At 42.7% G+C, this 22,364-nt stretch overlaps 1 protein-coding gene across 2 annotated transcripts in view; it reads right to left on the bottom strand.

Moving 5' to 3' along the window:
* The window catches only part of LAPTM4B (lysosomal protein transmembrane 4 beta), a 70,371-nt gene that overhangs the window by 40,774 nt on the left and 7,233 nt on the right, over window positions 1-22,364 (bottom strand). For both annotated transcript variants that reach the window (XM_082858707.1, XM_082858708.1), the window contains exon 2: window positions 7,994-8,105. In XM_082858707.1, coding sequence (XP_082714833.1) covers window positions 7,994-8,105 — 112 coding nt within the window. The remainder of the gene's footprint in view (window positions 1-7,993; window positions 8,106-22,364) is intronic.

Raw genomic sequence — 22,364 nt, 5'->3', positions numbered from 1 at the left:
CTGTGCTCTAGAACCTGCGAACCACAACTACTGAGCCCGTGTGCCACATCTACTGAAGCCCGCACACCACAACAACTGAAGCCCACGCACCTAGAGCCCGTGCTCTGCAACAAGAGAAGACACTGCAATGAGAAGCCCGCACACCTCAAGGAAGAGTAGCCCCTGCTCGCTGCAACAAGAGAAAGCCCACGTGCAGCAACGAAGACCCAACGCAGCCAAACATACATACATACATACATACATACATAAATAAATTTAAAAACAGAAACAGAAAAACCAATAAGGAGTATTTACATTTTTTGTAATTATGGTCACTGGAGAACCAAGATGTGTGACTAGACCTTAAGAGAAGGAAATAAAATAAATTTAATAAAAAATATTCATGATCTATTTGGAACAATTCTGGAAACATTACTGCTGGACACTAAAGAAGACTTGCACAATTGGAAAGGCGTAAGTTTTAATTAGACTTTTTAAAGATTTCACATCTCTATAAACTTACTAAAAATCATGAAGTTGTACATTTTAAATAGGTAGGTTTTACAGCATACAAAGTATAGTGCAATAAAGTCGTTTTTCAAAAAAAAAGATGTCCAAAATACAACATGTAAAGATGTTGCTTCTCCCTCAGCTAATCAACAAATTTAACAGTCAGAGATATACAGCAGTATTTCCTGACAACTGGACATGTGGTGCTCAAGCAGAGTTCTGAAGAAGAAGGTAGGTTAGTCCTACCATATACTACACGTATTTGCAGGAGAGGTGGTGAACTGGCACCAAGCTCTCATTCCCACCTTCTGAAGTGCCTTCCTATTCTGCAGAGGCTAGAAAGCTAAAATCTAAATTTCCCAGATTCCCTTACAACTGGGTGCTGGAAGCAGACAGGTTTTCCCAATTAGACGCAGACACATAACAAAGACTCTCTCTTCTGACCAAACACCTTAGGCTCTATCCTTGGCCCACTTAGTCAAGTTTTGGCAAGAATCCTACGGAGTTAGTATACCTCACTCTTGGTATCCAATGACTCTGATATCCGGTCAAATTCCTTATTTTTCACCCTCAATAGCATATCACCCTGGTCTGCCTTTAGCAAGAATCCTGTTGAGTTATCTAGCAAGAATCCCCCAGCCTTGATGTTTCCTCTTAGTGATTTTCCATTTGCTGACCTCTACCCTGCTCCTTGGCTATAAATCCCACCTGTCCTTTTTGGAGGGGGAATTGAGCTCGATTTTTCTCCCCTACTGCAAGGCCCCCACTACAGTAGCCAATCTTGAATAAAGTCTTCCTTATCATCTTTATCAAGCATCTGAATAATTTTTTCATTAACACAGTAAAGTTGAAAAAGCAAGTCTCAGAAGAAGGCGTACTGTGTGAATCCACAATATAAAGTTCAACCACGTGAAACTTAAACAATAGATCACTGAGTGATACAAATATACGTGGTAAGTTTATACAGAAAAGCAAAAGAATGATAAACAGTTCAGAAGAGTGGCAGCTATCTCCAAGATCAGAGGGGCTCTTTCGAAAGTTAAGGTAAAATTCAATTCCTCAAATCAAGTTGTGGGTGCACAAGTACTTACAATTACTCAGCTTATTTTATAAACATTGTTTTACACTTAATCAATATTTAATAAGAGGTAATCCTATAAAGAATGAGGAACTCCAAATTATTATTAATGAAAACAGCAAGATAGGTGTTCACTGTATAGCAAACTTTTCTGAAAGGTTTGAATTTTTTCAAAATAAAGATTTGAAGTAAAAAAAAAATGATCCTGGGCTTCCCTAGTGGCACAGTGGTTGAGAGTCCACCTGCCAATGCAGGGGACGCGGGTTCGTGCCCCGGTCCGGGAAGATCCCACATGCCGCGGAGCGGCTGGGCCCATGAGCCATGGCTGCTGGGCCTGCGCATCCGGAGCCTGTGCTCCGCAACGGGAGAGCCCACAACAGTGAGAGGCCCGCGTACCGCAAAAAAAAAAAAAAAAATACTAATACTAAATCTATGTTAAATTGTAAATCACATCCTAATTTCAAAACCACTGAAATGCAAACAACAACAAAATGCATCATCAGAGAAGCAGCACTGGACACCTGTGCTAGTTTAGTTCCTGCTCAGTCGCTGGCAAACTCAAACAAATAAGGAATTCTACAGGCTTAATGTATCTAATTTTTAAAAAGTCACTTAGTAAAGTGTTTTTTTTTAAAATGGTTTTCTTGTAGGCTAAGTGGGGAAATGTCCACCAAGTTTAGTTAAGTGGAACACTGGATAAGGAGGTGAATGATTCTACCAGATGTCTTCCATTTGTCTTTCCAAACCCACTCTCACCATCCAGTTATCTGCCCTAGCAGGCACACAGGTATGAGCCATCAACAGGGCTCCCTTACCCTGTGGTGTTAGTTGAGTTCACTCAATGTGGAGTCCAGACAAGGGATCAGAGAGAGGAAGAGGCTGGCCCCTGCTGTGAGGCTGCCTCGGTTGGCCCCGGACCAAAAAGGTAGCACTGCTCCTTATAAGGAGTTCAACTCTGTATGACGCTCATTCCCAGCTCCAGTAGCCACTGCCTCCCATCTCTCTTTCAGATCTAGGGATGGTAACAGCTGGTCTTGATTAAGCAAATTACTTCACCGTCCCTAGTGGTCTTCTTACACCTCCATCTTTGTAAAAAGATCTTGAAAATAAATATTCATTTAATTATCCTTGTAAAAAAATAAGATGTTGTCAAGGTGTAGAATATGTAACCTTTTGAGCCATGTGACTTAAAAGATAAAGAGATGGGACTTCCCTGGTGGTCCAGTGATTAAGACTCTGTGCTCCCAATGCAGGGGGCCCGGGTTCGATCCCTGGTCAGGGAACTAGATCCCGCCTGCCGCAACTAAAAGAGCCCACATGCCACGACCAAGACCTGGTGCAACCAAATAAATAAATATTTTTTTAAAAAGAAAAAAGCTAAAGAGATGACAGGATGGAAGGATGGGAGGGTACAGGGATGAAAATAAAGGGCCAGGATGGTCCTGTGGCTCCGCTCTCCCGGCTGTCGCATATGTATGTCTATTTCCTCAAGACATTGGCATGTCACGCACAAGTGGACAAGCTCTGCAGACCAAGTGCCCCGCTGGTTTGAGGGTATGTGAACAGACAGCAGGTAGGCAGCCTGGGCCTTTCCCAATGTGGTGCCGAGAGCCATATGGAAAGCCTCAGCCGATCTCCTTTTCCCTTCTGTTTCTTAGTTTGTATTACAAAACTTTCAAACATACACAGAGGTATAATGAATCTCCAGCACCCATTCTGTTTGGATTGTTTCATCTCTTCGCTTCTGTCCATTCTACCACTGGTGGAAATCTGGACTGTTTCCAGTTTTTGGCTATTATGAATAAAGCGACCGTGGCCATTTTTATACATGGCTAATGATGGACACAAGCATTCATTTACTGTAGGGTACATACCTAGGAGTGAAACTGCTGGGCCATAGGGTGGATGTATATCTATATAGCTTTGGTTTTCCCAAAGTGGTTGAACGATTTACACTCCCAGCTGTAGCGTGAGAAATCCAGTGGCTCCAAAGCCGTATCAACAGGTGGCACTGTCAGTTCTGTTCATGTTGCCGTTTTGAAGGGGTGGAGTGATTCACTACTGTGCTTGTAATTTGCATTTCTTCTACAACTAATAATGTGGAGAATATTTTCATGTGCTTATTGGTCATATGGATACCTTCTCTGATGAAGTTATCTGTTTTTCTCTTCTTGATTTCACCCAGAACCACTGACTATAAAGACCATCATTTCTCCAATAAATGCAGTAGTGTTTTTATCCTAAACCAGGTTCCTATATACAGTAAACAAATTCTTCATTATTTTTATGGCCATTTCCTCCCCAGGGCAGGTGAATAAAGTAAGTTTGGCTTGAATGACAATTTTTTTTTTAACTTTTTTTCTTTTCCCAAATGTATTTATTTATTTATTTATGGCTGTGTTGGGTCTTCGTTTCTGTGCGAGGGCCTTCTCTAGTTGTGGCAAGCGGGGGCCGCCCTTCATCGCGGTGCGCAGGCCTCTCACCATCGCGGCCTCTCTTGTTGCGGAGCACAGGCTCCAGACGCACAGGCTCAGTAATTGTGGCTCACGGGCCCAGTTGCTCCACGGCACGTGGGATCTTCCCAGACCAGGGCTCGAACCCGTGTCTCCTGCATTGGCAGGCGGATTCTCAACCACTGTGCCACCAGGGAAGCCCCTGAATGACAATTTTGCTACAAAATGAATCAGAAATTAATTTGGATGATCTGTTTGGCATTATGTTTGGCTCTGACACTTCCTGTTACAGTTCCTTGCCAGTCCATTAGAATTTCACAAATAAAATTGCATGAAGTCTACTTATTTGAATTTTACCTGTTTCTCTTTGCCCCCTCACGTCCTTTTTCCGTTCCAGAATCTAATCCAGGGTCTTGTACTGCATGTAGTTGTATCTCCTTTGTTTCCTCCCATCTATGACAGTTCCCAGTCTTTCCTAGCATAGTCAATTTCTGATTACATAAATATGTTTATTTGTAAATTATAAATATATATTACAATTTTTTGTATATAAATTACGTAAAAATACAAATGTTGAAGAGATAGGTGTTTTTAAAAAGAGAACTCCTTATATTTTTTTCTTTATCCCAGTGGATTCTCCTATATGCCCCATTTTAATATAAATCATAGGGATCTGACTTTCTTCTACCAGATCATTTTAGGAAAAGATCACATGGAAAAGTGAGATACAGTCCTGCTCTGTCCTTCTGGATAAAACCTTGAGATGACTACCACCATTCCAAAAAGATATCAACTTAAAATTTCTATACACCGGGAATTCCCTGGATGTCCAGTGGTTAGGGCTCAGCGCTTTCACTGCCGAGGGCACGGGTTCTATCCCTGGTCAGGGAACTAAAATCCCGCAAGCCGCAAAAAACAAAACAAAACAAAAAAATTGTTATATACCATAACTTTCAAGCACAATTCAAAGCAATTGATTGTACCCATTTCAAGGACTATTTAGTTGTATCCTCATGTATGTTAAATATAGAAATGTTTGTCAGCCATGATGATGTTTGACCTACAAAGTTCTTTTTTAAAAAGAGATCAAAGGGCTTCCCTGGTGGTGCAGTGGTTGAGAGTCCGCCTGCCGATGCAGGGGACACGGGTTCGTGCCCCGGTCCGGGAAGATCCCACATGCCGCAGCGCGGCTGGGCCCGTGAGCCATGGCCGCTGAGCCTGTGCGTCCGGAGCCTGTGCTCCGCGACGGGAGAGGCCACAACAGTGAGAGGCCCGCGTACCGCAAAAAAAAAAAAAGAGAGAGAGAGAGAGATCAAAACATATGAAAGGAAAATGTAAGAAGAAAGTTAAAAAAAGATTCACTCACACGAATGAATATTCATCCTTCTGTATCTTTTTAACCATGCAATTTAAATGATCAATAGGTAGTCCTAAAAGTAATTACAAACTATTCATTCACTTCTTTCAAATATATGAAATATCAGAGAAACTGCAAATGCACTGGAATTAATATCCAGGTCATTACAAAACAATTACTACTGTAAGGTCTTGAGTACCAGTAAGCCTCCGAGGTCAGGTAAATTAAGCCCATACTGTCAGACAGTTCACCACCCAGCTTAATCTCTGGCAATTAGAAAAAGGCAGGCAGTGTGACTATTTGATTCAGACACAACTGTATCTGAATCATTTAAAACTTCTTTGCTAACCTCAATTACTTAGAAAGGGAATCCTGCTACTGGAAACAGTGAAAGGTAACTTATTTTTAAACGTCAATCAAACGTTGTATTTAGAGGTTATATAGTCTTTTAACTCAGGGGAAGGAAGGCAGAGAGATATTAATTTAATATTAATGGAATTCATTATCTTTCTGGAGGAATTCATCAGGGTAACAGGGTTACTGAGAACAGAGAGAATGAGCAATGTTACAGCAGAAGTCATGTCTCAGTCTGACAAGGTCCCGAACCCCAGGATGATACAATGCCTTGGTATCTACTAGAAGCAATGGTGGTAGGAGGTGATGGACACAAAGCATCTCCCGGCTTTGCATTTACTTCACTTCCAGCTCTTCTCAGGCTCCTCCTCCTGGCCTCTCATGTCAGGGCTCCTTCAGGAAAAGTCTCTTTACTATCTCCCTAACGTAAATACCATTTTGAAGCTTATGTCCTCAAGTTTACCTCCGCCCAGATGTCTGGTTCACATATCAAACTACCTTTTTAATCTCTCCACTTTAATATATCTAAGAACAGTGAGTAAAACAGTGAAATACACTGAGCCCTTATTATGGGCCACACCCCATTCGAAGCATTTTTCGTACACTAACATATTTAATCACAACAATCCCACGAGGTAGATAACTACGATCACCCCTGTATTCAGAGGGGGAAACTAAGCCACACAAACGTCCGTAACTAGCCCAATGTTATCACATTTCACACATGGCAGGGTCAGGTTTCAAACTACGGTCTCCGGCCTCAGAGCCACACTCCTAGCAACTATGCTAAGCCACTTAAATCAATCGAGGGGCTTCCCTGGTGGCGCAGTGGTTGAGAATCTGCCTGCCAATGCAGGGGACACAGGTTCGAGCCCCGGTCTGGGAAGATCCCACATGCCGCGGAGCAACTAGGCCCGTGAGCCACAACTACTGAGCCTGCGTGTCTGAAGCCTGTGCTCTGCAACAAGAGAGGCCGCGACAGTGAGAGGCCCGCGCACCGCCATGAAGAGTGGCCCCCGCTTGCCGCAACTAGAGAAAGCCCTCGCACAGAAATGAAGACCCAACACAGCCAAAAATAAATATAAAAATAAGTAAATTAATTTAAAAAAAAAATCAGTCGAGTCTTCTCCAAGGTGTGTTCCCATCTCCTGACCCTAGACTCTCTCACCCCAGTAAGGATGCAGACCATATATACTCAAGTTGAAAAGTAGGAGTCATCTTTGATTCCTCCCTTTCCCTCACTGCCCATACCAGGAAGTTCTGTCAATCCCACCTCCAAACCCACCCTCTTCCCCATCCCCAGTGTAGCCTGGATCGCAGAGAAACACCCCCCAAACCAGTCGCCAGGCCTCTGTACTCACACACCCAGTCCCCTCACTGTATCCTCTACTCAGCAACAAAAGGGATCTTCTGAAAACACATATCAGTTCATAACCGCAGAATTACTAAAAACCACTGAATGGTTTTCTCACTCCGAGAATAAACTTCACAAGTCTCACCCTGTCTGTTGAATGCTCCTAGTCATTCCCTAAAACTGCATCTTCAGCCCCTCTCCACGTTACTCACTTTGCTCCAGACACTTTTTTTTTTTTTAATGCACTGAAAGTTCTGCAAAGCCAATGAAAAATACATTTGCATGACCTTTTGTTTGGGATTGTGCACAGCTCTGCCCCTTTCAGTTAGCATGGACACAGCTTGACTTTAGCTGTATGATGTTTAGGTTTCCATGATCTTAGAGCTGGGGGCCTAGCCTCCTTTCTGCACACCCCACATCCACATCCCTGTGTACATTTCTATTTATCTGGAAAAAGCAACAAAATAATCATCAAAAGGATTTCTAGAATGGAGAATGATCACCTCCTGGAAGAATGGTAAATACTGAAACATAATAGAAGACACAATAAGATATGTAATATCATTTGACCCTTCCTTCCTGCCATTGACTCCCTCTCCTAGCCAAAAGGCCCAGCGTAAAAAGATTATGACAAAGAAACAATTTTAAAAAATGGCTGAGTTAACATTAAGATGAAAAAAAGAAAGACAAGAGAGATTTTAATGAGACTCTTACACTTAGAACAGAGACAGAATACACGTAGCACGTAAATATTTGTTGTTCTGACTTGTAATGATGGGAAGAGAGTTAAGTATCAGTTCAAACTGGCCCATGAATCAATATTTGTAATTTAATAGGAAGAACTGGCAGCTGGATTCCCTGCCCTTGAAAATACCAAAATATCTACAATAGTCGTCTGATGTACTTACTGGCATCGTCCATGAACTCAAAGTCACCCCCGAGTTCAGAACTTGAAAAGTGATACCGATCTGGATCGGCCAGGGCACTCAACAGAATCAGCAGTACCACGGCGTTGATGATCTGCAAGAAAGAAAAAAATGTAAGTAACCCCAGTATATGGTCCTTAAAATAGAACATTACATTGACCACATGGAGTTTAACTTCAACAGCTGGTGGCCTTTCAACACGAAGCCCCACCCACTGAGGGAGCAGGCAAACACTTCCTTTTTAAAAAAGAAAAAAATTATTATTTATTTATTTATTTTTGGCTGCTTTGGGTCTTCGTTGCTGCACGCAGGCTTTCTCTAGCTGCGGCGAGCGGGGGCTACTCTTCGTTGCGGTGCGCGGGCTTCTCATTGCGGTGGCTTCTCTTGTGGAGCATGAGCTCTAGGAGTGTGGGCTTTAGTAGTTGTGGCACGCGGACTCAGCAGTTGTGGCACACAGGCTCTAGAGCGCAGGCTCAGTAGTTGTGGCGCCCGGGCTTAGTTGCTCCGCAGCATGTGGGATCTTCCCAGACCAGGGCTCGAACCCGTGTCCCCTGCATTGGCAGGTGGATTCTTAACCACTGTGCCACCAGGGAAGCGCCAGGCAAACGTTTCTGAGGCAGAGACACTGCCAGCCCATTCATGCAGCCAAGGGCACACGGCTTGGTGTGCAGTTGGCTTTCACCTCACTGTCCCCTGGGCCGGGCACCCTAGAGCAGTGAACAAACATGCAGCAGCGCTGACGCCAGTGGTTGGAAAAACTCTCCAGCTAGCCACGCACATGCTAACGAGCTTGTTCAGGCGACCAAACATTTTTCACAGGTTCAAACAATAAGAACTTTGAGCCCATCCAGGAAGCAGTGTCACAGAATGAGTGCAAAGCTACTTAGTGGCAGACCCTTACTTCTGCAGGAGCACAGGCAAGCCGCTTTCTATCCCAGGCCCCCATTTCTGTCTCCTAGAAACTGCTGAATATATTTCTCTCGGGAACTTCAAACTCACCCCATCAAAGCGGAAACCATCTTCCTTAACACCTCCCCCCTCTGCTCCTACTTTCCTGTTCTCTCTCTTACAAAACAGCATCACCATTAATAAATAAAAGTGGAAAACACTCAGGCACTGCACTAAGTGCTTTATGTGGAATTTCTCTCTTAAGCCCTCCAATAACCTAATGAAGTAGGTGCAAAATTATCCCTGTTTTGTAAATGAGAAAACTGAGGCTCAGGGTTAAGAACGCTGCCCAAGATCAGGCAAGTAACAAACTGTAGAAACGGGGTTGGGATCCAGGAATACCAATTCCAAAACCTAATCTCTTAAATCTCCTGTTGTTCCTCAAAACCTGATTGTCTTCGGGCTTCCCATCTTCCTTTTCCCTTACATCCAACCAAGTGTGAGATTCTGACAATTCCACTGCTGCATTTCTATTTCCTTTACTCTTCCTAACTGCCCGGGCTGCTTATACGCATATGGACCAACTGTGACAGGGCTAGAGGTGTGGGGGGCAGGTTTTCTAGAGTTTGGTGAGGCTCGGCTGACACTGGGTTGTTATTTCTCCTTTGTTCTAAGCTGAGAAACTTGTGATAGAGCTCTACGTTTCACTCTTGTCAAAACTGAGAGAAAGATGAATAACCTTCATCTTTTATATAGAGAAAATTCTTTTGCTAACAACAGTAACTAAAGGCATTTCCTACTATAAAAATCATATTCGGAAATACCTACTTACAGAAGAGGTTCAAATGGGGAGTCAGGTTATTCCTTTTACAAAATACCCACTCTAGGGGCTTCCCTGGTGGCGCAGTGGTTGGGAGTCCACCTGCCGATGCAGGGGACACGGGTTCGTGCCCCGGTCTGGGAAGATCCCACGTGCCTATCTGACGGTCACCCTCCCCACAGTGGCTACTAGAACTGCCAGTTTCTTGTTTCTCTCCAAAGAGCCAAGCGACTTCACAGCACATTTTAAAGCGAGTATGATTAGCAAAGCTGTAGTTGAAGAAAAGCTTTCAGAACATATCTGAAGCTTAAAGGAAAGTATGAGTTAGTTCCACAACGGGCAGACGGTTTAGCAAAGAAGTTCTTTGACAAATCATCAGGTTTTCTTGGCATTCTATTCCCTCTATATTCTTATCTTTGGAGAAGGCAGACCAAAGATGATGTACTGAACTGAGATAAAATAACCTAAGAATGTGTTTTGAAAAGTTAAGCACCAGACAAGGCAATGTGTTTACTGCTGTTATCATAATGGGGTTGTTTTTTAAGGTTTGGAGGAAAAAACCCAAAAAAACCAACACATAAATTTGGGATTCATGGGTGAAGCTTTAATGAAGGAAGGGGTGGGGTACAGAGGGTAAGAGAGAAAAATGGCTAGGTGAGGCAGGGCAGTGAACGCAGTTAGGAAATACAAGCCAGATTTAGGGATCCTTTAGGGCTAGTTACAGAGTTTGGGTTTTATTCTAAGTGCAACAAGAAGCCAATGGAGAATATTAAGGAAGGAAAGAATGTGATCTGTTTGGGGTTCAAATGAGTACGTTATGTAAAACACCTAGAAGGGTAGCTGGCATGTAACAGTGACTCAAATTAGTTGCCTTACCTCTTCAAGCCTCAACGAGAACCATATAAAAGCTCTCGGCTGGCATCAGAAAGTTACCTGGTCCCAGATCTCCCGAGACAGTGCTACGCAGCTGCTTTCCTGTCCTTCCAGTTCCAGTGGGCCGGTCAAGTCCTGGTCAACTTGTTATTACCCCCTTGCCTGCTTTACTTATCATAACACTTCCCCTAGCTGCCTCCTAGAGTAGGTACTTTGTTAAGTGCTTAGGAAAGAGCCTCCCAGGATTCACAATAGGTTAAATAAATCATGCACCCAAGTAACACAAAGCACGAAGCCATAAACACAGCGAGACTTCACAGAAAGAATAATGGAGAGTCAGAGAGAGATACTACTGAAGCCTGAGGCTGAGACCAGAGTTCGCAGGGAGGTGCAGTGGACCTGGGAGCACTTGGACAGGGACTGGACAGATGAGAAGGTTTGGGAACCCAAGAGGTGTAGAAAAGAACAATTTCGGGATTCCCTGGCGGTCCAGTGGTTAGGACTTGGCGCTTTCACTGCTGGGGCCTGGGTTCAGTCCCCGGTTGGGAAACTAAGATCCTGCAAGCCACAGGGCGTGCCCCCCGCCCCCAAAACAAACAAACAAATAAGAGAGAAGAACAATTTCAAGTATGAGTAAAGCCACTGGGACAGGGGCCTGCGCTGAAAACAGCAAGCAGTTCGATTTGGTTAAAGCACAGTAGACAAAAGGAAAGTGCTAGGGGATGAGACCAGAAATGCAGGCTAGGGCCAGATGGCAGCAAGTCCTCAAAACCAGGCGAGGAATTTGAGCCTTTATCCAAAACGTTAATGAAGGTTTTTGAGGCAGGATATGAAGTGATCAGAGCTCTCGTTAGGAAGATCAAGCTAGAAAAGGCTGGGAGGCTAAAACGGAGGCAGGAAAGCATTCTAGAAAGTACTGCAATAGTCTGGCTGAGCAGTAATGAGGGTCTGATCCACTTCATCTCTAAATCTCATGACAACCCTGTCAGATTGTCATCTCAGGCATTAGTTTGAGAGGTACTTAGGTCCTACGTGTGGAAGAGTCAAGGTTTGAATCTCAAGGCCTTTCCACGTAGAGGTGGAATTATCAGACACACAGGAAGTGACGAGCTGCAAGGATAAAAAAAGAAGCAAAGGAGACTGAAATTTCGAGCCTGGGTGACAAAATCTTGTCATTATCAGCAATAAGGACTATGACAAGGTTGATTTTAGGTAGGAAAAGTACTCGCAGGCTGTCCGAATAATCATGTGTTGGCTTGTCCGTCTGGCCTCTCAGCCTCCTTTTTTTATTCAGCCTTTGGTGCTCAGGCCTGCCCTCCATGTGTGTTTGCCTATCCCAGTAGGCAGATTTTTTAAATGTATTATAAAGATTCCCCCCCCCCGCCCCAAATTCAATGAGGTCCTTCTGATTCACCTTGCAGGCCACAGTGCCATCCTTTTGGCATGTCTCCCTCATGGGTGATAGATTAAATCAAGAAACCACCACCACTACACATTCTGTCTTATATTACTGAAGACGTTTTGCCTGCCCTATGTGGTGCGATTATTGTTACGCCGCTCTACAGACGAGGACTCTCAGACTTTGGGGAAACCCACACAAGGTCATGACATTTTCAGCTGACACTCAGTCATGGGTCCTTTGATTACAAATGCCACACATGCTCCTTCCTTCCAGTAACCCAGGTTCCGCCCCAAAAGCCACCGCACCCGGTTCACAAGCCCTGGCTCACAAGCCCTGGCGACTCTGCTCACCAGTCCCCTGGCAGCAGGCTCAGAATTCTTTCCAAGGGAGTGTTCCAGACAGCCCAGCCACTCTCAAGGCGACAGGAAGCTGGCAAGCAGAGTGAAACCGACTTGCGACCCCAGCAGAAGCATCCTCGATTTCCCTGAATGGACTTGGTCAGGTTCTGATCTTCCCTCTCAGGCTGAGACACCACTGTATGTATTCTCTCAGAATGATGAGAAAGATGTCTGGACAGTGAACAGAAGGCAAAGGATGGGCCTCTAGCAGAGGCCAGAAAGAAGGCTGTTCAAAGAGCCACTAGGAGACTTGGTGGAGGGGGGGAGGGGTGGACAGGGAGAACAACTGTGTTCCCTTTTATGCCCTAAAGAACATTCTGCATCTCTGAATATACAGAGACAGGCCTAGCCCAGAGCCTAATTTAGAATGGGCTATGGGGACCTAAACTCTGTGCATAAGGAAGGATCAAGCACTAGAGGGTTAGAAGGCCAGCGTCCAAAACAGAGGAGAAAATATAAACTGCAAAATGGCTAAATTAATTTTTTAGGGCAACAAACACGATGCTCTTTGTGTTCTGATATGCTCTATTCATTAGGTCTATTAGTCCCTATTTGTAACCATCCTACTCCAACAACTTGGATAATCATTAAAAATATGCTTTGGAAGACTGTTTAAAACATTCCCTGTTTAGCTTCAATACATAAAAGAATACTTTATTCCTACAGCTATTCACCAAAGACAAAATTGAAACTCATAAAACAGAATGTCTTTTCTAATGAAAGTGAAGAGGCCGTAACAGACTTAACCATTAAAATATAAATTTTGCATTCTACTCAGGAACAGTGTTGCTATATTGTACTTTAGAGTTAATTTTTTTCTTACGAAATAGCAATACATTTAATACACCCCAAGACAACAACTTTTGAAATTAAGAGAAAAAACATACACTTTTAGTTTGCACACATGGCTTGCAGTTTAGAATAAAAAGCAGCTAAAGTATAACTTGATAGCTAAGTTTTTAAAAAATCTTGTCAAAGTAAAATAAAATGCAATGATATAATCTAAGTACTCTTAGACGAATGTTTTGTAATCATAATGCTGAATTGTTAATGATTTCTCCTTTCCACACATAAAGTGTATGCCATAAATATTCATTACTATGAATCTAGGTAATGGAACATTCTTGAAGGTGACATTAATGTCTGATATTGTTACTTTTAGCTAAAAGAAAACAGTATTAGATTACTTCAAAAGTAAACAGCCTCTGAAGATCATTGTTCTTAAGCTATTCTCAAAGTAAACTAATGAAAAGATTTATCTAGTGATTTAACTGTCGCTAATGTAAATACAAAAATATCTTTAAGATTCTATTCCTGTTTGCATACTTTCTTTAGAACAAATATTAAAATTACCTGAGAGGGACTTCCCTGATGGCACAGTGGTTAAGAATCTGCCTGCCAATGCAGGGGACACGGGTTCGAGCCCGCGTCCAGGAAGATCCCACATGCTGTGGAGCAACTAAGCCCGTGCGTCACAACTACTGAGCCTGCGCTCTAGAGCCTGCGAGTTGCAACTACTGAGCCTGTGTGCTACAACTGCTGAAGCCCACACACCTAGAGCCAGTGCTCCACAACAAGAGAAGCCACCACAATGAGAAGCCTGTGCACCGCAATGAAGAGTAGCCCCCACTCGCTGCAACTAGAGAAAGCCCACATGCAGCAACGAAGACCCAACACAGCCAAAAGTAAATAAATAAATATTTAAAAAAAAATAAAAGATTATCTGAGAAACTTTCATTTAGTTTCTAAACAGCTGGTAGGGGGAAAAAACTAGGCAAAGAAATATTCTCAGGTAAATAACGAAAGAATCAAAGAAAGCACCTTTTGAAATTTTACTAAATTTTTTAAACATTTTCACAAAAGCTCTCTGGTGTTTCTGTTATTAATTTAAAGTTTGTTCCTCAAGACAAGGATGTTCACTCTTGCCACTTTTATCCAACATAGTTTTGTAAGTCCTAGCTACGGCAATCAGAGAAGAAAAAGAAATACAAGGATTCCAAATTGGAAAAGAAGTTAAACTGTCACTGTTGGCAGATGATATAATACTATACATAGAAAACCCTAAAGATGCTACCAGAAAACTACTAGAGCTCATCAATGAATTTGGTAAAGTTGCAGGTTACAAAATAAATACACAGAAATCTGCTGCATTTCTACACACTAACAACGAAAGATCATACAGAGAAATTCAAGAAACAATCCCATTTACCACTGCATCAAAAAGAAAATACCTAGGAATAAACCTACCTAAGAAGACAAAAGACCTGTACTCTGAAAACTATAAGATGCTGTTTAAAGAAACTGAAGACGACACAATCAGATGGGAAGATATATCATGCTCCTGAACTGGAAGAATCTATACTGTCAAAATGACTATACTACCCAAGGCAATCTACAGATCTGTAGATTCAATGCAATCCCTATCAAATTACCAATGGCATTTTTCACAGAACTACAATAAAAAATCTTAAAATTTGTATGGAGACACAAAAGACCCCAAATAGCCAAAGTAATCTACAGAAAGAAAAATGGAGCTGGAGGAATCAGGCTGCCTGACTTCAGACTATAGTGCAAAGCTATAGTCATCAAAACAGTATGGTACTGGCACAAAAACAGAAATAGATCAATGGAACAGGACAGAATGCCCAGATATAAACACACACCTACGGTCAATTAATCTACAACAAAGGAGGCAAGACTGTACAATGGGGGAAAGACAGTCTCTTCAATAAATGGTCCTGGGAAAACTGGACAACTACATGTAAAAAAATAAAATTAGAACATTCTTTAACACCATACACAAAAATAAGCTCAAACTGTATTAAAGACCTAAATGTGAGACCGGACACTATAAAATTCTTAGAGGAAAATACAGGCAGAACACTCTCTGACAAAAATCACAGCAATTATCTTTTTCAATCCGTCTCCCAGAGTAATGGAAATAAAAACAAACAAATGGGACCTAATTAAACTCAAAAGCTTTTGCACAGCAAAGGAAACCATAAACAAAACAAAAAGACAACCCACAGATTGAGAGAAAATATTTGCAAATGATGTGACCAACAAGGGATTAGTCTCCAAAATTTCCCAACAGCTCATGTGGCTTAATATCATCAAAACAAACAACCCAATCAAAACATGGGCAGAAGATCTAAACAGACATTTCTCCAAAGAAGACATACAGATGGCCAAAAAGCACATGAAAAGATGTTCAACATCACTAATTATTAGAGAAATGCAAATCAAAACTACAAGATATCACCTCACACCAGTCAAAATGGCTATCATAAAAATATCCACAAACAGGGACTTCCCTGGTGGTACAGCGGTTAAGAATCCACCTGCCAATGCAGGTGACATGGGTTCGATTCCTGGTCCAGGTAGATCCCACATGCCATGGAGCAACTAAGCCTGTGCACTACAACTACTGAGCCTGTGAGCCACAATTACTGAGCCTGCATGCCACAACTACTGAAGCCTGTGCGCCTAGAGCCCATGCTCCGCAACAAGAGAAGCCACCACAATGAGAAGCCCATGCACCACAGGGAAGAGTAGCCCCTGCTTGCAGCAACCAGAAAAAGCCCGCAGGCCAGCAATTAAGACCCAAAGCAGCCAAAAATAAATAAATTTTAAAAAACAAAATAAAATTTTAAATTTAAAAAAAAATCCATAAACAATAAATGCTGGAGAGGCTGTGGAGAAAAGGCACAGCTCCTACCCCTCCTCCACTGTTGGTGGGAATGTAAGTTGGTACAGCCACTATGGAGAACAGTATGGAGGTTCCTTAAAAAACTAAAAATAGAGCTACCATATGATCCTGCAAGCCCACTCCTGGGCATATATCCAGATAAAAACATGGTCCAAAAGGATACATGCACCCCAATGTTCACTGCAGCACTGTTTACAATAGCCAAGACATGGAAGCAACCTAAATGTCCATCAACAGAGGAATGGATAAAGAAGATATGGTACATATATACAATGGAATATTACTCAGCCATTAAAAAGAATGAAATAATGCCATTTGCAGCATCATTCATGAACCTAGAGATTGTCATACTGAGTGAAGTAAGTCAGACAGAGAAAGAGAAGTATATCACTTGTATGTGGAACCTAAAAAGAAATGATACATATGAACTTATTTACAAAACAGAAACAGACTCACAGACTTAGAGAACGAACTTATGGTTACCAGGGGGAAGGGTGAGGGGAAGGGATATTTACGGAGTTTGGGATTGACATGTACACATTGCTATATTTAAAATGGATAACCAACAAGGACTTACTGTATAGCACAGGGAACTCTGCTCAGTATTATATGTAACAACCTAAATGGGAAAAGAATTTGAAAAAGAATAGATACATGTATATGTATAACTGAATCACACTGCTGTACACCTGAGACTATCACAACATTGTTAATCAACTGTACTCCAATGTAAAATAAGAAAAAATTTTTTTAATTGTTTGTTCCTTGTAACTATACTTTGACTTATCACCAAGCCTTCAGTTATTTGTTTTGTTCAATACCTTTTGAAGGAATAAAAATAGCCAGTGTTTTAACTACATAGGCAAGATTCTAGGAAAAGGAAATTAGCATCCGAAATGTGTGAGTCCACAAACCACTGCTACCAAAAGTGTGGTAGACCTGCAGCTTCAGCATCATCCCCAGTGTGTTACTAATGCAGACCCACAAGACCAACTCCAGACCTAATGAATCAAAAGTAAATGTCGGGCTTCCCTGGTGGCGCAGTGGTTGAGACTCTGCCTGCCGATGCAGGAGACATGGGTTCGTGCCCCGGTCTGGGAAGATCCCACATGCCGCGGAGCGGCTGGGCCCGTGAGCCATGGCCGCTGAGCCTGCGCGTCCGGAGCCTGTGCTCCGCAACGGGAGAGGCCACAACAGTGAGAGGCCGCGTAACGCAAAAAAAAAAAAAAAAAAAAAGTAAATGTCAGCAAGACGGACAACTGACCTCTCAACAGCAAAGCAGAAGTCAAGAGACGTGGAAGCAGCTTCAATGTGTTGAGACAATAACTCTCAACCAAGGATTGAAATATCTTTCAAAAACTCGAGTCAAATAAAGATATTTTCAGGACTTCCCTGGTGGCACAGTGGTTAAGAATCCGCCTGCCAATGCAGGGGATGTGGGTTCGAGCCCTGGTCCAGGAAGATCCCACATGCCGTGGAGCAACTAAGCCCATGCGCCACAACTACTGAACCTGCGCTCTAGAGCCCGGGAGCCACAACTACTGAAGCCCTCGAGTCACAACTACGGAAGCCCGCACGCCTAGAGCGCGTGCTCTGCAACAAGAGAAGCCACCGCAATGAGAAGCCGCACCGCAACGAAGAGTAGCCCCCGCTCACCGCAACTAGAGAAAAGCCCGCGTGCAGCAATGAAGACCCAACGTAGCCAAAAATAAATAAATAAGATCTATGTTTTTAAAAAATAAATAAAAATAAAGATATTTTCAAAGAACAACTGTCAGAGTTTGCCACCAACAGATTTCACTAAAGGAAAATGTTTAATACGTACGTCCAACAGAAGGACAGTGATCCTAGACAGCAGGTCTGAGGTGCAAAAGAAAATGATGGATCGCGTACTTTCCACATTTGGGGTATTAAAATATCTTTTTTTTTTTTTTTTTTTTTTTTTTTTGCTGTACGCGGGCCTCTCACTGTTGTGGCCTCTCCCGTTCGGAGCACAGGCTCCGGACGCACAGGCTCAGCGGCCATGGCTCACGGGCCCAGTCGCTCCGCGGCATGTGGGATCTTCCCGGACCGGGGCACGAACCCGTGTCCCCTGCATCGGCAGGCGGACTCTCAACCACTGCGCCACCAGGGAAGCCCTAAAATATCCATTTTTAAAATAAAAATTAGAGTGACTGCAAATAAAGAGAGATGATGGAGGACAGAGGTGTAAATATGTGGGTAACTCTAAGCAAACATTGATTGTATAGATCAGTGTCTTGGGTGAGTTTTAAAAAAAAGACACTAACATACAAGAAATGACCAGAGTTAAAGGACTTGTTCAAAAGAAAGGCAAAGATATTATTAAGTCTAGACTCTGATAAGTACATATGTTAAAATTTCTTGAGCGAACCACTAAAATAATAGAAATAAAAAATAGCAGATAGGCAAAAAAAAAGGGTAAGAAAAAATTCAGGTAATATGAAAGATGGCAACAACAGACAGAAAAACAGAAACAAGGAGTAATATAAGTCCTAATATATTAACCACTGTTAACGTAAATGGGCTAATTTCTCCAGTTGAAGACAAAGATTGCAAGGCTCCCCAACACGGCCACTCATCCCCCAACTCCCTCACATGTCTTACATTCTCCTTCACAGCACCTATCACAATTACGTTCCAATATTTATTTGTGATTACTAATTAATATATATTAATTACTGGTAATTTCTTCTTACTAGACCATAGATTCCATGTTGGCAAGGATTGAGTCTATTTTGAATCACCATTGCATTGCCAGCACCTCACACATTTCCTAACACCCAGGAAGTTTTCAAATCTGTTAAAGGAGGAGGAAAGAAGGAAGGAAGGAAGAAGGAAACTGGATACACAATGCCATTCCTTCTAGGCATAAATATTCTACAATGATTTTCCTTTGAGACGGGAAGTCCTTATCCATAAGCACAGTTACAGTTTTCTGATCCATAAGCTAAGCTGCATTTGACTTCTTACATAGATGACTATGTGTTTTCATACTGAAAATACTATCCATGTACCCTCACTTTATCTTTAAAATAATGTTTAACAATCAATTAAAAACTCCATTAAGCAGCACACCTTGGGAGAAATGCATTTGTGTTTGAATACTACTTAGTTTTATCCATATTTGCAACTATTTTATGACTTGCTTAAATTGTTTTGTGATACTTTTTAATATTTGCAATTGTTTATTGTTAGAATTTTTAACTCCAATTTAGAGAGGAAAACTGAAGTACTGAGAGCCAACAAGTACTGTTTTGTAGACTGGAATTAAAGCCTCCTATAATTACTATTGGGCGCCCACTGGGCAACAGGATCTCAGCAATAAGGCTGCCGTTAGGTGTCACGTCAGATTAGTAGATGCCCCTGGAATCCCTGGAATCCGTTCTCCCCTTCTTTCACAGTAATAGGCTTATCTGGATATATCAATGCCCAGCTAAAGATAATATCTCCTAGCTTCCCTTGCAGCTAGGTCGTATGTCTTGTTTCTGGCTACTGGGATATGAGTGACAGCAATGCATACAATTTCCACTTCACATCCTCAAAAAAAATGAAGCTGCTTGTCCTCCAGGTGACTGTTCTCCTTTCTAGCAGGCCAGAACACAAACATGGTGCTGATGAGATGTCTCCAACCACGCAGACAAGGATAACGGAAGCAGCCACCTACATCCAGAGGAGTCAGCACATTTAGGATGGCACAACTGCCCCACCAGCCTGGGTCGTCTCTGGATGGCCTCACGGAACAAAGCTTGCCAATCCTCCCTAACTGTTAACACAAGCGAGAAGTAAACTGCATTTTTGCACCTCTGTTCACAACACTTTATCTATACCATAGCAAATACAGAGGTTAAATATTAACACAAGAGAAAAGACCAGATTATCAGAGAATCCAATGCCACCTTAAAAGGGGGGGAAGGGGGGGCTTCCCTGGTGGCGCAGTGGTTGAGAGTCCGCCTGCCGATGCAGGGGACGCGGGTTCGTGCCCCGGTCCGGGAAGATCCCACGTGCCGGGGAGCGGCTGGGCCCGTGAGCCATGGCCGCTGAGCCTGCGCGTCCGGAGCCTGTGCTCCGCAACGGGAGAGGCCACGACAGTGAGAGGCCCACGTACCGCAAAAAAAAAAAAGAAAAAAGGGGGGGGGGAAGGGGGACACTTATGGCTAGATCAAAATTCAGACAGCAAAAAGTACTATCAAAGAAGCAAACCCCTCTTGCAGCACAGCTGGAAGAAGACACTGTCGCGGCCTGGAGACTTGCTCCTTTTAGTACTGAATGCTATCTCTTTTCTGAAGCTGGCCTCACCAGGCTGTCTTTAAGAAAAGCTATTAAGTACTCAAATCACTGACAATCATAATTTAGTGTCCTCTACAGGAAAAGAATACATAGGCCTCCGGACAGGAGTCTTCATTTCCATGAGGATTAGATTTCCCCATCAAATATTAATAAATTGGCATTCTGGTTTCATGTGTCAGTGTACTATAAGTTTAGTCAGTGTGAATCAGCCATTCAACTTTAGGGCATTGACAAGATCCAATCTCTGGTCCAGCAAGGTTGAGGAAAGGCCAAACTCTGATGTGTCCCATCTGGCCTTACCCAGGTAACCCCCCTAAGTGATTCTTTTCTTCCAACCAATAACACCTCCACTTCGGCAGCCCCAAGCCCTCTACTGTTAGTCAACAAAGATGTCAGCACCTACCTGTACCAAGCGTTATTGCTTCACCATGGAACCAACTAGCTATGTAATTTTAGCAGCTCAAAGGTTAATAAAAACACTCAAGCTTATTTTTAATAATAATTTGAAATTATATTTCCTCAAGCAATTTTTGGCCCCTACATATGTCCCTGAGAAATAATTTTCCCTTGGAAGCTGCAGCTGCAAAAAGGCAACTCTAAACCTTTAAAAGTTTGTTAGACCGGGAATTCCCTAGTGGTCCAACGGTTAGGACTCTGCACTTCCACTGCAGGGGGCACAGGTTCAAATCCCTGGTGGTGGGGGGCGGTGGGGGGGGAGTTTGTTAGGACCAAATGAAGAAGTGTGATCTTTGCTTAATTTTTATTTTGCTTCAGGTAAAAAACCAGTTTACAGCTGTTTAAGAACTCTCATCAAGGCTCCAGAAAGCTCTATTAAAAGAGCCAAGGGAGCCGGGAGGAAGTGGAGAAAGCACCCATTATTTCCACTAGCATCCCTTTATGAACAACAGTGTATCTGCCACGACGGGGGTGCAGTGGGAAGGGAAAAATGAGTCCTCTTCCTTCATGACAAAGATTCAACATAAGCTGACAAAACAAATAGATCACACATTTAGTTAATATACACATCACGGTGCAAAACTCCTGTTAACCACTTTAACACTTGATGCTTTGTTAGTTCATTAGACGTATCTAAAGTGGGACCCAGAGAGATTGATATTAATAAACACTATGATGGCAATCTTTATTTCTTGGTCTTTAAAATGTTCTGATGAGGGAATTCCCTGGCAGTCCAGTGGTTAGGCCTCGGCACTCTCACTGCCGAGGGCCTGGGTTCGATCTCTGGTCGAGGAACTAAGATCTCCCGAGCCACGCGGCATGGCCAAAAACAAAGGTAAACGGTTCGGATGAACATCTGATAACACGAGATAAAAGTTTAAAAAGGCGTTAAATACCACTGAAACCTTCACCAGACAATATTTTATAGAACTTCCCTTGATCCTGTACATTTGGGGGTAGGGAGGCCTATACTTTTAAAAGGGGTTCATTAGACATCTCTCAAAAATCCAGTATCCCTCTCTGTCCAGATCTGTTCGATTCCTGAATTCAGACGTAGAAAATCTGGATGGCAACGGTATCATTGACTAACTGATCAAAGTTCCCATCCATATTATTTGCATCATTAGCAAACGAGAGACCTATGCTGGGAAGAACGGACATCGCTCCATCTCCTGTCTGGAAGGCTGTACCACACCCTGCCTGGTTTCCCGGCCATCTATACAAGAGCCTGCCCTTTCAATCTTCCTTAAAAACTGCTTTCACCCTATCACACCTGTTCAGAATTCTTCAGTGCCTCCCCACTGCCTACAGAATAAAATCCATACTCTTTAGCTTATAATTTCAGTCTTTTACAATCTAATAGAGTAGGGAAAACATCAGGTAGTAAGGATTACAGAAATATTATGAATTAGCCCCTATTTCGCCCTGGACTTACAGACCAAGTTCAAGAATCTGACAGCTGGAAAGAAACTATTAATCTTAAGGGAGCATATCACCAC

Source organism: Leucopleurus acutus (assembly GCF_964270905.1).
Source record: "Leucopleurus acutus genome assembly, chromosome: 17".
NCBI lineage: Eukaryota > Metazoa > Chordata > Mammalia > Artiodactyla > Delphinidae > Leucopleurus > Leucopleurus acutus.
Note: the sequence above shows the minus strand (reverse complement) of the source record. Positions and strands in the feature narration are given on the sequence as shown.